General features: G+C 41.6%; 1 protein-coding gene across 2 annotated transcripts in view; it reads left to right on the top strand.

Annotated features, from left to right (window-relative positions):
* taf1b (TATA box binding protein (Tbp)-associated factor, RNA polymerase I, B) overlaps positions 1-16,616 on the top strand; it is a 97,157-nt gene that overhangs the window by 4,745 nt on the left and 75,796 nt on the right. For both annotated transcript variants that reach the window (XM_078541627.1, XM_078541630.1), the window contains exons 3-4: positions 2,743-2,830; positions 15,318-15,415. In XM_078541627.1, coding sequence (XP_078397753.1) covers positions 2,743-2,830; positions 15,318-15,415 — 186 coding nt within the window. The remainder of the gene's footprint in view (positions 1-2,742; positions 2,831-15,317; positions 15,416-16,616) is intronic.

Genomic DNA, 16,616 nt, shown 5'->3' with positions numbered 1-16,616 from the left:
TCACCCAACCACCCTCACAATTGAATCTGTCAGAAGTAAACAGTATTTATCTGCCTAATCCAGTTCAGTTTCTGGTCAATGGTAATCCCTAGGATGTTGATAGTGGAGGATTCAGTGATAGTGATACCATAGAATGTCAAGGGGCGATGGCTAGATTCTCTCTTGTTGGAGATGGTCATTGCTTGGCACTTGAGCGGCGCGAATGTTACTTGCCCCTTGTCAGCCTAAACGTGGATATTGTCCAGGTCTTGCTGTATTTGGATATGGACTACTTCAGTATCTGAGGAGTCATGAATGGTGTTGAACATTGTGCAATCAACGAACATCCCCACTTCTGACCTTCAGAAAGAAGGGAGATCATTGATGAAGCTGCTGAAGATGGTTGGGCCGAGGACATCATGCCCTGGGACTGAAATGATTGACCTCCAGCATACACAACCATTTTCCTTTGTGCTAGGTATGACTCCAACCAGCGGAGAGCTTTCCACTTGACTCTCATTGACTCCAGTTGTGTTCAACGTGGGGAAGTACTGATTCATCACCTGAGGGAGTGATTGGTGGTAATCAGCAGGATCAACTAAAAGCAAAATACTGTGGATGCCGGAGATCTGAAATAAAAACAGTAAGTGCTGGAAAAACTCAGCAGGTCCGGCAGCATCTGCGGAGAGAGAAACTGGGTTGACATTTTGAGTCCAATATGACTCCTCTTCAGAACTGGTAATCAGCTGGAAGTTTCCTTGCCCATGTTTGACCTGATATTATGGGATTTCATGGAGTCCACAGTCAATGTTGAGGGCTTCCAGGGCAACTCCCTGCCCACTGTATACCACTGTGCTGCCACCTCTGGTGATTGTGGTGTCTGGGAAATTGTCTGTAAGGTACAGTTTGGTGAGTATGACTATGTCAGGCTGTTGCTGGACTAGTCTGTGGAACAGCTCTCCCAATTTTGGCACAAGCTCCCAGATGTTAGCAAGAAGGACTTTGCAGGTGTGCCTTTGTTTCCGGTGCCTAGATCGTTGCCAGGTGGTCTGTACGGTTTTATTCTTTATTGATTTTTCTGTAGCAGTTTGATACAACTGAATGGCTTGCTTGGCCATTTCATAGTCAACCACGTTGCTGTGGGTCTGGAGTCACATGTAGGCTAAACGAGGTAAGGAACTTCCCTGAAGGACGTTTGTGAACCAAATGGATTTTTACAACAATTGACCATGGTCTCGCTTTTAATGGTGTAGCAGACTAGCTTTTAATTCCAGATTTATTAATTGAATTTAAATTCCACCAGCAGCTATGTTGGGATTTGAACCCCTGTCCCTGGAGCATTAGTTGGGCCTCTTGATTGCTAGTCCAGTGACAATACCATTATGCTGCCGACACCACCACCACCATTCCCCTTGCCCCTCAACCCCCCCTTCACCCCCAAACACGTGTGAGTATAGGACATTGCAGTATTTGGATGAGGGGGAAAGGGTGAGGCAAGATAGAGACAGGCAAATTAGAAAGAAACTCTTGAGAGGATGGGAGGAAAGATAATTCAGAGCCTCATCAAGGGCATGTGTGGGGGTGTTGCACACTATGCATCAGACAGATGGGTGTCACAGGCATGTGAAACATTGGGTAGCAGGTGTATGATGGTAGGTGTTGGACATCAAGCACAGCAAGGGGGAAGAGGATGAAATGTGGAAGCAGCAAGTTAAGTGAAATCTGTCTCTACACTGCCAGCCTCAGAAAAACACCCTTGATTATTGCACTACACTGCGTCATTTCGAATTCCAACGGTGTGTATACTTAATGCCTCTTTGAATGAGGCTGCTAATTTAGTGCTAAATTAAAGTCAAATCTGATGTGGAAGGAAAGAGGGCAATCAAGCAAAAAGTGGTAGGAGAGAGAAAGTCAGCCAGCACTGGTTTCATTTCTCCTGATCAGTTGTATTCCTTTGTGCCACCTGTAGGTCTATGTTGTGTAATGCATTTGTTATGATGTACCACAAAGCCACATTTGAAACCTGGGGTTACAATAATAGAGGAAAAACTCAATCAGCAATGTCTCGTTTCGGGCAGGAGGACAGGTTTAGCTAAATTTATAAGCATTTATACTTTGCCAGTTTTCATATATTTCTCCTACCTGTTATCTCTCTGAACATCATTAAGATAGGGATAAATATTCCTATTACCAGTTCATTTTTCTAAAAGCTTGGTGGAAGAATCAGAAGTATCCTGCTGCTCAAAAATTTCAGAAGAGATTTTACAAGAATGCTTTTATGGGAAAATCCCCTTTTCTACTTTGTTTTTGCAAGTTAGACACTAAGAATAATTTGTTTGTCCTTGAAATTCTTGAATTGGCCATGACCAAATGCAAACCTCGGGTATTTGCCAAATCATATGACATATGGCTGCATGGGAAGTCGGCAGAGGATTTTGATTTCAGTCTCTGTGCAGTTGTGAAACTGAGGATATCAGTTCCACCAACCCCTCTCTCCATCCACTTTCTGCAAACAGCTGTACAAATAAACTTGATTTTTGGCTGTGTCCTAAATACTCTTTTCTTCTATGGAGCTATTGGAAGCAGAGGGTACTAGTTTGCTCTCATTTTTGGTTTACCTCAATTTCCCTCTGTGTGAATGAACAGTATAATAATTATATGAAATTTTCGACATTGTTGGAGCATACATTATGCTATTCCAGCAGTGTTGTAAAACAAACTTGGCAATGCCTTTTAAAAATGCATTTTTTCTTTTTCTGACAGAAAACGGCAGATGTTGCTTCTGAGGTTTTTATGCAAAATGCAAGAGTGAACACTGTCTCCAAAGGACTAAAGAAAAGAAACAAACTTGGTAGGTGTAGATTATTGATCCTGCTGTATTATAATTTGTGTTATTTTAATTGACAACTTGCTTTTGATTTTTGAATAATTATAACATTTTATGGTCGAGTTCTCCAAAGAGTGTTGAAAGTATAAAATAAAAAGACTGGGAATGCTTCTAACTCTGCACTTGCACCATTCTAGTCTGAACGGAGATACTTTATGAATTATACATCCATAGGAAGAGTTTTTTCAATTTTGAGGCCACTTACTCAAGGAAAGAGGAGGCTCATATGATCTAATGGGAAATAGTCCTTTAGCCCAAATAGTCCTTTACTGCTTATCCATAACCTCTTAAAAATAAATCTGTAAATAAACTTGTTTATGACTGAATCTGTTCAAAAATTACACAATATAATATAATGCACATGATTTCATTACCACGAAATTCGTTTTTCTTCATAACAGTGATATCAGAACCGAGAATAAATAACTCTGTAAAGTTGAATGAGATTTCACAGTGACTTTAATACAAAAGTAAATTACTGCCAATGCTGGAAGTCTGAAAGAAACATAAAAAATGCTGGAAATACTCAGTAGGTCAGGCAGCATCTGTGGTTCAAAACATAATTAACCATCCAGGTCAAACTGACCTTTCATCAGAATTAAGATGATGCCTGACCTGCTGAGTATTTTCAGGAATTGTATTTTTATTTCACAGTGACTTTACTGAAATCATTGCATCAGATTAATTCTTCCAGTGAAAATTTACATTTACCTCCAGGCTTGAAATTTAAATTACTTGATTAAGTACTATAAACAGAATGCTAATGAGCTATCAGTTACATTATATCCTGCTGGGCATACTCACTGGTGAGTTATCAGATCAATCTTTACTTTCTTCTTCCACTCCTTCCATCCTCCCCACCCCCACCTGGTTCATGATCCTTGCAGGCTATCTGTGAAATGCCCCTATTGAAAGTGCCTCTGCACTGTTACTCCCTGATTTGCAATAACCAGAAAAAAATCTTGATGGAATTTTTTTTAAAAGCCCATAAGCAAGCTCTTGTTCTCTAGGACCAAGTATGACAGTAGAGTCAAATTAACTGCTCATCCAAAATTGTTTTAGGATTAAACAGCTTCAGTTTGCTTACTGAAATTGACATGAACTCATGTGTTTCCTAGTGAAGAATAATTAATATATTGGACTATGCAATCTGGATGAACATTTCTCCTTGTTGATTGAAATGAATGACTCCTCTCAACTGTTACTATGCATAAGTTACAGCATAACACAAATTTTTACAGGCACTAGAAACATGAGAACATAAGAAATAGAAACAAAAGTATACCATACAGTCCTTCTAGCCTGCTCCACCACTCGATATGATCATGGTTAATCTGTTTCAACTCCACTTTGCTGCCTGCTCCATATATCCCTTAATTCCCTGAGAGATCAATAATTTATCAATCCCAATCTTGAATATACTCAACAATGAAGCATCCACGCCCTTTCAAGGTAACAGATTCCAAAGATTCATAACCCTGAATGAAGAAATTTCTCTCATCTCAGTCCTAAATAATTGGATTCAAATGATCTTGTGGCATTATTTAAATAACAGCAAGGCAGTTCTCCTAGTGTTTGGGTAAATATTTAACCTAGAACCAAAATCATTAAAACACATTATTTGGTCATTGCTGTTTGTGGAAACTACCTTTGTGCAAATTAGCTATGGCGTTTCCTTACAACAGTGACAATATTTGAAAAGTACTTCATTGGTTATGAAGCACTTTGTGGTGTCTTGAGGCCGTGGAAGTATTTATTTAAGTACAAGTTGTTACCCTTGTTTAACAAATATCTGTTGATTTCAGTTTTGAAAATTCCAATTGATCCAGCCTCCAGAGCCTTAAGGGGACAGAAGTTCCGGATTTCCATTATCCTTTGTGTAGAAAAAGTGCCTCCTAATTTCACTGCTTACTGACCTATCACTAATCTTAATATTATGCTCCATTTTTTTCTGAATTCTCCCACCAGAAGAAGTAGTTTCTCTGTAGCCATCCTATCGAGTTTATTTATCATTTTTGACATTTTGATTAGATCATCTTCAGCCATCTGAACTCTAAGGAGTACAAAGTTTTTACAAGCTGCTGTCATAATTTAAACCTTTCAGCCCCAGTTAATTCTGGTAAATCTGTGCTGCATCCCTGACTAGGGCAATACATCTTTCTGGAGGCGTAGTGCCCAAAACTGAATGCACTACTTTAGATGGAGTCTTCCAAAGTTCTGCAGAACTGAAGTATCACTTCCTCTCTTTTGTATTGCATCCCTCTTGAGGTACAGGCCACCATTCCATTAGCTTTTTATATTGTTTTTTCTACCAGTGCTGAGCTTCTAATGATTTATGTACTTGGGTACCTAATCAGATTGCTTCTTCGTGGCTCCTAGGCTTTCACCGTGAAGAAAGTATTCGTTTTTTCGGATCCAAAGTGAATGATCTCACACTTCTCCCCATTGCATTCCATCTGATATCGTTTTGCCCACTCACTTAGTCTATGATCCTTTGTGACCTTCTCCTCCAATCCACACAATTTACTATGCCTCATAACTTAGTGCCATCTACAAATTTTAATATGCAGCCATCTATTCCTTCATCCACATGATTCATATATAAGGTGAGGCCGCAGTGCAGATCCCCAGAGAACACAATTTGCTGCGTCTTGCCAATCAGAGAGCGTCCTCTTTATCCATCCATTTACATTTCCAAAATCCTAAGCAATTACCAACTCATATAACAAGGTTACTTCAAATTCTGTGAGCCTTCATTTTTGCTAATAGTCTTTTGTGTAACCTTCTAAAAAGCCACATAGACAACACCCACAGACACCTCCATATTCACCACATTAGTGATCTCTTCAAAAAGATCGATCATATTAGTCAGATATCACCTACCCATCAGAAATCCATGCCTTTCTTACCTGGGCGGAGCAGAGACAGTTGGGAATGCCATAAATACAGCCCGAGGATTGGAGCGCAGCCTTTCCTATCTTTTCTTTTATTCGTTCATGGGATGTGGGTGTTGCTGGCTAGGCAGGCATTTATTGCCCATCCTTAATTGCCATTGAGAAGGTGGTGGTGAGCTGCCTTCTTGAACTACTGCAGTCCATGTGGTATAGGTACACCCACGGTGCTGTTAGGGAGGGAGCTCCAGGATTTTGACCCAAAAACAGTGAAGGAGCAGAGTGGAGACAATTGACAGTCAGGACCATTTCAGCCGCTGAAGAAACTGAATGAAAAAGGCAGCTGACATCACAGGAAACAAGTAAGTTGATGGGCCGGTAAGTACTTGGTGTAATGGACAGTGTGTTAATAGCTAGCTTAGGACACCAGAATTAAGGTAGATCTATAAATAAAAGAACAAAACTTTAAAATAAATTAAAAATGAAATAAAATAATTAAGATAAATATCTAAAATACATACTTGTGTAATTAAGAAAAGTATAACTTTTAGTTGTAGGTGGTACTAGCATTGAATAAGCACAGTAAATTCTAGAATACATAGGAATTATTCTAAGTCAATTAAGTAATTAAATTAATTTAACTAAATAACAAGTAAGAATGGCAGCTGTGTTACAGCTGTGGAATGTGGGTACTTTGGACACCAGGGCAAACACATCTGCAAAAAGTTAGAGGAATTCGGGATCAGGATTATTGATCTGGAAGCCGAACTGCAGACATTGCGCAGCATAAGGAAGGGGGAGAAATACCTGGACACTCTTATTTCAGAAGACAGTCACTCTCAGAATATAGCGTCTGTTTTGGTCAGCAGAGAGGCACAGGAGGTTGTGACTAAGTGAGGCAAGTAAAGAGACTGAGCAGACAGTAGTGGAGGAGCCTCAGACTTTGAAATTGTCAAACAAGTTTGAGGTGCTCACAACCTGTGTGGACAAAAGTGAGGTCTGCAAGGTGGATGAACAGACTGCCCATGGCACCATGGTACAGGAAACTGTTCAAGATGGACGAGGAAACAGGGAATGTGGTGGTTGTAGGTGGCAGTATAATGAGGGGGATTGACACTCTTCTCTACAGCAAAGAGCACGAGTCCAGAATGCTGTGTTACCTGCCTGGTGCCAGGGTTTGAGGCAACTGCTCAGGGCAAGAGAGGAACTTGGAGCGGGAGGAGAGGAGAAAGTGGGGGCTGTACCGTTGGGACCGTTTACACCTGAACCATGCTGAGACTAGTGTTCTTGTGAGTGCATAACTAGGGAAGTAAAAAGGGTTCTAAACTAATTAGTAGGGGCAAGGGATCAAATTTGGGAAGATATGGTAAATTAGAGTAGAGACAAGGCAAGAGAGGAAGGTATTAATGTGGGAAATGATAAACAGACCATGATGGGAATGTATAGAGAGTACAAATCTGAGAGTAAATCAGCAGATAAGGCAAGAGGTTACAAAATAATGAAAGGAGAAAACTAAAGACTCTATCCGAATGCATGTAGCATTCGAAACAAAACAGATGAACTGATAGATTATACTTGTTTCTCGCAATTTGCACTAATAGCCATTACAGGATGACATAAATTGGGACCTGAATATTGAGGGGTATGTGACATTTCGGAAGGACCAGAAAAGGTGGAGGGGTGGCTCTGTTAATTAATGATGGCATTAGCACAATAGAGAGGGACGACCTAAGTTCAAGAAACCAGAATGTAGAAGCGGTTTGGGTAGAGATGAGGAATGATAAAGGCAAGAAGTCACTTGTGGGAGTGACTTCCCACAAGATGTACAGGCCACCTAACAGTAACCACACGGTAGAACGGGCTATCAAAGAAGAAATAATGGGAGCTTGTCAGAAGGTATGGCGATTATCATGGGGGATTTTAATGTACATATAGACTAGAAAAATCAGATGGACAAAGGTAACCTAGATGAGGAATTCATAGAACGTTTTCAGGATAGTTTCTGGAACAGCATGTTCTGGCACTAGCCAAAAGCAGGCTATACTAGACCTGGTATTGAGATAGGATTCATTAATGATCTCATAGGGAAGGCACCCCTAGGTCGCAGTGATTATAATATGACTGAATTTTACATTCAGTTTGAGGGAGAAAAGAGTGGGTCTAAGACTAATATTTTAAACTTAAATAAGGGCAATTATGAGGTAATGAAAGCAGAGCTAGTGAAAGTGGACTAGCAATTTAGGTTAAGAATAGTCAATAGAGATGCAGTGGCAGACAATTAGGGGATATTTCAGATTACACAGAATAGATGCATTCCAATGAGAAAAGAAAAATTCTAAGGGGAGGACCTACCATCTGTGGTTAGCTAAAAAGTTAAAGAAAGTATCAGACTTAAAGAAAAAGCATATAATTGCGCAAGGATGGTTGGAAGATTGGACAGACTATAAAAGAAACAGCAAAGTAAGACTAAAAGATTAATAAGAAGTGAAAAATTAGAGTACAAGAGTAATCTAGCTAGAAATATAAAGACAGAGTAAGTGTTTCTACAGATATTTAAAACAGCAAAAGAGTTAACAAAGTGAGCGTCGGTCCTATAGAAAGAGAACCCGGGGAATTAATAATGAAAATAAGGAGATGGCAGATTAATTCAACCTGTATTTTGCGTTGGTCTTCACTGCCAAGGATACAAGAAACATCCCAGAAATAACTGTAAATCAGGAAATGGAAGGGAGGGAGGAACTCGAGAAAATTACAATTACCAGGGAAGTGAAATTTGTCAATCCGCAGTTCAAACAATTTGCTAAGTCCCCGGGTCCTGATGGATTTCATCCTAGGGCCTTAAAAGAAGTGACTAGTGAGATAGTTCATGTGTTGGTTTTAATTTTCCAAAATTCCCTAGAATTCGGGGAGCCTCCATTTGATTGGAAAATAGCTAATGTAACACTTTTATTCAAAAAAGAGGGGATAGAAAGCAGAAAACAACAGGCCAGTTAGCTTAACATCTGTCATAGGGAGAAAGTTAGGAGCTATTATTAAAGAGGTTACAACAGGACACTTAGATAAATTCAAGGTAATCAGGCAGAGTCAACATAGTTTTGTGAAAGGGAAGTCATGTTTAACCAATTTATTGGAGCTCTTTGAAGAAGTAACGTGCTGTGGATAAAGGGGAACCAGTGGATGTACTGTACTTAGATTTCCAGAAGGCATTTGATAAGTTGTCATGTCAAAGGCTATTACGGAAAATAAAAGCTCATGGTGTAGGGGGTAACATATTGGCATGGAAAGAAGATTGGCTTGCTTACAGGTAGAGAACGCCCTGGAAGATTTCTCAACCAGTATGCCAAGGAAAGGGCCTACTACGGTCTACCGCAAGCCTACCTTCACTTGTCAATATAGGCATTGGGATTCTTACAGTTCTACACACTATAAGATTGGCCTTATCAGCAACCTTGTAAATCACAGAATCTCTCAGTGCAGACGAGGCCCTTCGGCCCATCGAGTCTGCACCGACACCTGAGAAACACCTGACCTACCTACCTAATCCCATTTACCAGCACTTGGCCCATAGCCTTGAATGTTATGACATGCCAAGTGCTCATCCTTGTACTTTTTAAAGGATGTGAGGCAACCCGCCTCCACCACCCTCCCAGGCAGTGCATTCCAGACTGTCACCACCCTCTGGGTAAAAAAGTTTTTCCTCACATCCCCTTAAACCTCCTGCCCCTCACCTTGAACTTACGTCCCCTTGTGACTGACCCTTCCACTAAGGGGAACAGCTGCTCCCTATCCACCCTGTCTATGCTCCTCATAATCTTGTACACCTCGATCAGGTCGCCCCTCAGTCTTCTCTGCTCCAACTAAAACAACCCAAGTCTATCCAACCTCTCTTCATAACTTAAATGTTTCATCCCAGGCAACATCCTGGTGAATCTCCTCTGCACCCCCTCCAGTGCAATCACATCCCTCCTATAATGTGGCGATCAGAACTGCACACAGTACTCTAGCTGTGGCCTCACCAGCGTTCTATACAACTCCAGCATGACCTCCCTACTTTTGTAATCTATGCCTCGATTGATAAAGGCAAGTGTCCCGTATTCCTTTTTCACCACCCCACTAACATGCCCCTCCACCTTCAGAGACCTATGGAACACCCAAGCCAAGGTCCCTTTGTTCCTCAGAACTTCCTAGTGTCATGCCGTTCATTGAATACTTCCTTGTCAAATTACTCCTTCCAAAGTGTACACCTCACACTTTTCAGGGTTAAATTCCATCTGCCACTTATTTGCCCATTTGACCACCCCATCTATATCTTCCTGTAGCCCAAGACACTCAACCTCACTATTAACCACCCGGCCAATCTTTGTGTCATCCGCAAACTTACTAATCCTACCCCCCATATAGTCATCTATGTCGTTTATATAAATAACAAATAATAGGTGACCGAGCACAGGTCCCTGTGGTTCGCCACTGGACACTGGCTTCCAGTCACTAATGCATCCTTCTGTCATCACCCTCTGTCTCCTACAACTAATCCAATTCAGAATCCACCTCATCAACTTACCCTGTATCCCATGTGCATTTGCCTTCTTTATAAGTCTCCCATGTGGGACCATGTCAAAGGCTTTGCTGAAATCCATATAAACTACATCAACTGCACTACCCTCATCTACACACCTGGTCACTTCCTCAAAAAATTAAACCAAATTTTTTAGGCATGACCTCCCTCTGACAAAGCCATGCTGACTATCCCTGATCAAACCTTGCCTCTCCAAGTGGAGATTGATTCTCTCCTTCAGAATTTTCTCCAATAGTTTCCCTACCACTGACGTGAGACTCACTGGCCTATAGTTCCCTGGCTTATCTCTACAACTCTTCTTAAATAGCGGAGCCACATTAGCTGCCCCCTTGGTCCCTTATGGGCCCTACTCTTTCCCTGGTTATCCTCTTCCCATTGATATACATATAGAATATCTTGGGATTTTCCCTACTTTTACCAGCCAGAGCTTTCTCATATCCCCTCTTTGCTCTCCTTATTGCTTTCTTAAGCTCCACCCTGCACTTTCTGTAGTCCACTAATGCCTCCGCTGATTTGCTTCCCTTGTACCTGCTAAAAGCTTCTCTTTTCCTTCTCATCGTAACATGAGTAACTCTGGTCATCCATCTGGGCTTGTTACTCCTTCCTATCGCCTTAGAGGGAACATGTTGAGCCTGTACCCTCCCTGTTTCCTTTTTGAACGCCCCCCCCCCCGCCCCACTGCTCCTCTGTAGATTTCCCCACAAGTAGCTGTTCCCAGTCTACCTTGGCCAGATCCTGCCTTATTTTACTAAAATCCACTCTCCCCCAATCCAAAACATTTTTTTGCAACTTGTCTATTTCTTTGCCCATAACAAACTTAAACTGTACCATGATGCAGACTCGATGGGCCGAATGGCCTAATTTCTGCTCCTACATCTTATGGTCTTATGTTGTGGTTGCTATCACTGAAATGCTCGCCCACCACCACCTCAACCAACTGTCCGGCTGCATTCCCCAGAATTAGATCCAGCACTGCGCCGTCCCTTGTTGGACCCTCTACATATTGACCTAAAAAGTTCTCGTGTGCACATTTCAAGAAATCCATTCCATCCAAGCCCTTAACACTATATCTATCCCAATTAATCCCAAGTAGGGCCCATCTGTTCACCATGCAATCTTGATGCTGAAATAGGGCGCCTCAAAGGCTTCCTGGTAATGGCTACCCTGATCTGATCATTTTGAACTGTATATCATGCAAAGTCACGAACAGCCCTAAAGCTGTCACTTTTGGCCCTGAAAGGTGCCTATTCTACCTCAGATTATCCTTGAAGGGCAAGGTATCTCAAAAATTTGAGCAACAGGTGAAGCTAGCAGTTTCACGCTGCTGCTATGCAGCAGCAATGCTAGTAGTATTCGCCACTAACAGGATGTTGCCATCAAGCCAAAAAGACCTCTTGTACAAATGAGTAATGTGGTATATAAATTTCAGTGCCGGTGTGACACTAGGTATGCAGGCTGTGCGTCCTAAAGACTGGTGGATCATATCCAACAGTGATATGTCCCAGCCACTGTTCGCAATGGCTAAGGTACAAACCATACCAAAACAGTGTCCAACATTAGATGTGATTCTGCGATTGGACAACATTTGCTAAATAATCCTCAGTGTACTAAGAATTACACTGATAACCAATTTAAGGTTGTCAGTCAGGCTCACAGTGTGGTGCATTTGCATGTACTGGAAGCTACATAATATACAAGGCCTCCTGTCTTTGCAGACAGTAAGAACATGTACACACATTGGGCTGAATTTTCCCCCCTTCGGGGGAGAAGTTGATGGGCGGGCGCGTATGGGCTCGCTTCCGATCGGTGTCCCTGATCAGAGGCGTGGCGCCATTTTATGTGGGCGGGCCAATTAAGGCCTGCCCAGCGTGACGTGTGCACGGAAGCATAATGCGCTTCCTGTGCGGGCGGGGGGGGAATCCCAAAATTGAGAGTGCGCTCTTTCACGCATGCGCACGAAAGAGCACATTCATCTCCCTGAGGCTAAGTGCAGCCTCAGGGAGATTGTCTGTAAATGTAAAGAAGACAGAAATAGAAAAATAAAAATTCCCTGACATGTCCCCTCATGTGACATGTCCATAATTTTTACAAAATCTTTATTAAAATTTTTTAAAGCCTACATGAAACCTCATCCCGCCCGTGAATGAGGTTTCATGTTTTTTCTAGTTCCCGCCGGGGCTCCTGGCCTGCCCACCAACCTTAAGGTTGGACAGGCAGGTCCTTTAATTACTTCATTGACCCTGTCAATGGTCTCAATTGGCCATTGACAGGTCGGCTTACACACAGCTGATTTAGCTGTGCTCCCACCTTCCTGAAAATTTAAATTGGGCGCGGTGACGTCGGGAGTTCCCCCCCGACATCACCGTGCGTCATTTTACGCGTCGGCGAGTGAGCCCTGCCCCCACTCGCCGACTCGTACCCATTGTGTGTGTTTCAGCTAAACAAAATAAGTGACAGCCATTCGCTGACTCACTCCTCAGGGCAATACCTTGACCAATCTGGTTCAGGCTGCCTGGTTTAAATTTCATACAATGCTTGGCAGTTAACTGTCAGTCACCATCACTGGTGCATTCTCCATGGCAACACCTCTACCAATCAGAGCCCACTTGCCAACCAATCAGCACTCTCTCCTCGTACAGCATAAATTGTTGTTTTCCCCTTATATTGGTGTTCTTGCGAAGTGTCCTGATGAGTGCAAAACAAAAAGCTCTGACGTGCCTCTTTTTTCAACAATACTCAAATTCTGTACTACCAAATGACAGAATTAATAGAATGTTATCGTTTATTGTGAGGGGAATTGAATGCAAGAGTAGGGAGGTTTTGCTTCAATTATATAGGCATTGGTGAGACCGCATCTGGAGTGCTGTGAAGAGTATTGATCGCCATATATAAAGAAGGATATAAATGCGTTAGAAGCAGTTCAGAGAAGGCTTACTGGACTAATACCTGGAATGGGTGGGTTGTATCATGAGGAAAGGTTGGACAGGCTTGGCTTATATCTGCTGGAGTTTAGAAGAGTAAAGGCCGACCTGACTGAAACACACAAAATCCTGAGGAGACTTGACAAGGTGGATGTGGAAAGGATGTTTCCTCTCGAAGAATCTAGAACTAGGGGTCACTGTTTAAAAATAAGGGATTGCCCCTTTAAGACAGCGATGAAAATTTTTTCCTGTGAGTGTCATGAATCTTTGGAACTCCTTTCCTCAAAAGGCGGTGGAGGCAGAATCTTTGAATATTTTTCAGGCAAAGGTAGATAGATCGTTGATAACCAAGGGTGTGAAAGGTTATTGGGGGCAGGCAGGAATGTGGAGTTGAGGTTACAATCAGATCAGCCATGATCTTGTTGAATGATCTTCTGCCCTTGTCCTTCTAGGTGGTAGAAGTTGCAGGTTTGAAAGGTGTTGTCGCAGGAGCCTTACTGGGTTGCTGCAGTGCATCTCATATATAGTACATACTGCTACTACTGTGCGCTGGTGGTGGAGGGAGTGAATAATTAAGGTGGTGAATAGGGCACTGATCAAATGAGCTGCTTTTTCCTGGATGGTGTTGAGCTCCTTGAGTGTTGTTGGAATTGCACTCATCTAGGCAAGTGGAGAGTATTCCATCACATTCCTCACTTGCGCCTTGTAGATGGTGGACAGGGTTTGGGGAGTCAGGAGGCAAAAGTTACTCGTTGTAGAATTCCCAGCCTCTGACCTGCTCTTGTAGCCATAGTATTTATATGGCTGGCTCAGTTCAGTTTCTGGTCAATGATAACTCCCAGGACGCTGATAGTTGGGGATTCAGTGATGGTAATTCCATTGAATGTCAATTGGAGATGGCTAGATTCTCTCTTGTTGGAGATGATCATTGCCTGGTAATTGTGTGGTGTGAATGTTGCTTGCCACTTATTAGCCCAAGCCTGAATGTTCAGGTCTTGCTGCGTATGGACACGAATTATGTCAGTACCTGAGGAGTTGCAAATGGCACTGAACATTGTGCAATCAGCAGCGAACATCCCCACTTCTAATCTTATGATGGAAGGAAGGTCATTGATGGAGCAGCTGTAGATGTTCGGGCCTAGGACACTACCCTGAGGAACTCCTGCTGTGATGTCCTGGCACTGAGATGATTGACCTCCAACAACCGCAACCATCTTCCTTTGTGCTACGTATGACTCGAATAATTGGTGCCTTCTCCCTTCCATCATCTTAAATAATTTAAATTTCAAATCCATAGACACCCGTCCTGAATCTAGAGTGCTTTAGAAATTATGACTAGCACATCTGCAATTTATTTTAATACCCTAGGGTGGAATCCACCAGGTCCTGGAGATTTATCCCATTATTTTCCCCTTTACCATTTTTAATTATGTTAAATCCACTGTTTCTCTCCTTGACTTTTTTTTTAGGCTCCTTGTATTGCTGGTATTTTGAACTGTTTCTCCATTGTTAAAATAGATGCAAAGTACTCATTTAACAGATCTGTTATTTCCTTGCTGCTGATTATAATCTCACCTGCATTTTTCATGGATTTAGAATTTCTCACGCTCTTTCTCTCTCTCTCTCTCTCTATCATTGTCTCATTAAAAGCATTGTGTAGAAAGTTAACATATTGAGGCTCATAGGTTTCGAGTGAATTTAGGTTTTAACTTACCTTCAGAATGATAAATAGGTGTACTAGTTGCAAGACATATTGCTATCATATAATTGCTATATTTCACTTAATTGCAAAGTTCAAATGCAAACTAAATTAGAATTACCTTTGTTGCTGCAATATATGCTAGTTTTTTGCAATTGTATGATCTTATTCCTCTTACTGCAAGAAAAGGAAGAAATCTTGTCACATACATAGAATTACAGCGTGCTATACCTCTTCATCTAACAGGTCTTGTTGGTTTAATGTCAGTAGGGCCAGTTGTGCTTGTAAATGATTAATTTTCAATCAGAACCTAACCTGTGATGCATCATTGCTACATTGATCAAGTACCCATGTTGTGTCTTAGATCGAGGCTGTGAATGGTACATTTGTGAAGGCTTTCAGTACATCTTGAACCAGCAAGCTAAGGCCTTAGTAGCTTTGGGGACTTCTCCACTGATCAAAGTAAGTGTTTTCTAGATTTAACACTTCCATACTACCTAAACTAATGATTTTAATTTGTTGAGATTGAAAATGAATTATCTTTTTGCTAATGCAATGCATGTTGACATTTATTTCTGAGTGGACAGATGTTAGTTAAATTTCTCCTTTTCACACCTAACATTGAATTTGATCAGATTATGATCCCTATTAGATAAATTGTCTCTTACTATTAGATTAGTAATTATGTCTGGCTCATTACTCATTACCAAATCTAACGTGGCCTGCCATCTTGTTGGTTCTAGGACTTATTGTTCTAGAAAACTGTCTTGAATGCACTCAAAAAAAATTCATGACCTTTCTGACTTGAGCTACTCTGATCTTCCCAATCTATATAAGACTTCTATTGCAACTTTACTTTTGCTACACTCTTTACATTGCATGGCCACACTGTCAAGTGAGTTCTGCAATACACACTTCGTCCAATGGTAAAGGAAGAGGAAGGGAATGTAATAAATAAATACTCAGTGCCATCAATACTATGCGTAAAGAAATGCCGGTACAGTGCATTTCACTGCTTCTCTTCATTTAATAGATTACCCAATCAAAAGTCTGTAAATTCCATTCTCACCATTGGTCTACTATGATAATTAAACCCCCTAAAAGCATAACACTTATATCATTAAAATATTATATCCTTCCACTTGCTGTGAGAAATGCCAGGAGATGTTCACTGGTTAGTTGAAATTTAATTGTGAAATGGTGCCAAATATTAACCAGTTCAAAATAATTAGAAGTCGTCTTCTTATCGTGTCCACGGACAGTCTATACATGGCCCAGCCAGAACTGGACACGTTTTTGTGCCTTGTTGTTGAATTCGGCAAGATCTGCAACAGTGAAGGGTTCCTCTAGTGATAGGCATTGCAGGAGATGTTGCATAGTCTGTGGCTCAGTTCCACATTCACAAGCTGGTTGTATATTCCTGTTTGCTTAGTGACATCTTTGAACGACCTACACCAGTCCTAAGTCTGTTAAGGCACTTCCAGGTTGCCCAGTTGCAGTTAGCTCCTGGCTTTCATCCTGTAGAATTTCCATCACTGGGGGTTGTTCAAAACTGGCGAGCCGGTCTTTCCACAAGGCAATGCGGGCTTCAGATGGGGTTGATTGTAATGGAACAACTCTTTTCATGAAGCTCTTCCTTGACTTTAGACCGCTGGGTGTAGGT

The sequence above is a fragment of the Cetorhinus maximus genome, chromosome 5, assembly GCF_964194155.1.
Source record: "Cetorhinus maximus chromosome 5, sCetMax3.hap1.1, whole genome shotgun sequence".
Classification (NCBI taxonomy): domain Eukaryota; kingdom Metazoa; phylum Chordata; class Chondrichthyes; order Lamniformes; family Cetorhinidae; genus Cetorhinus; species Cetorhinus maximus.
Note: the sequence above shows the minus strand (reverse complement) of the source record. Positions and strands in the feature narration are given on the sequence as shown.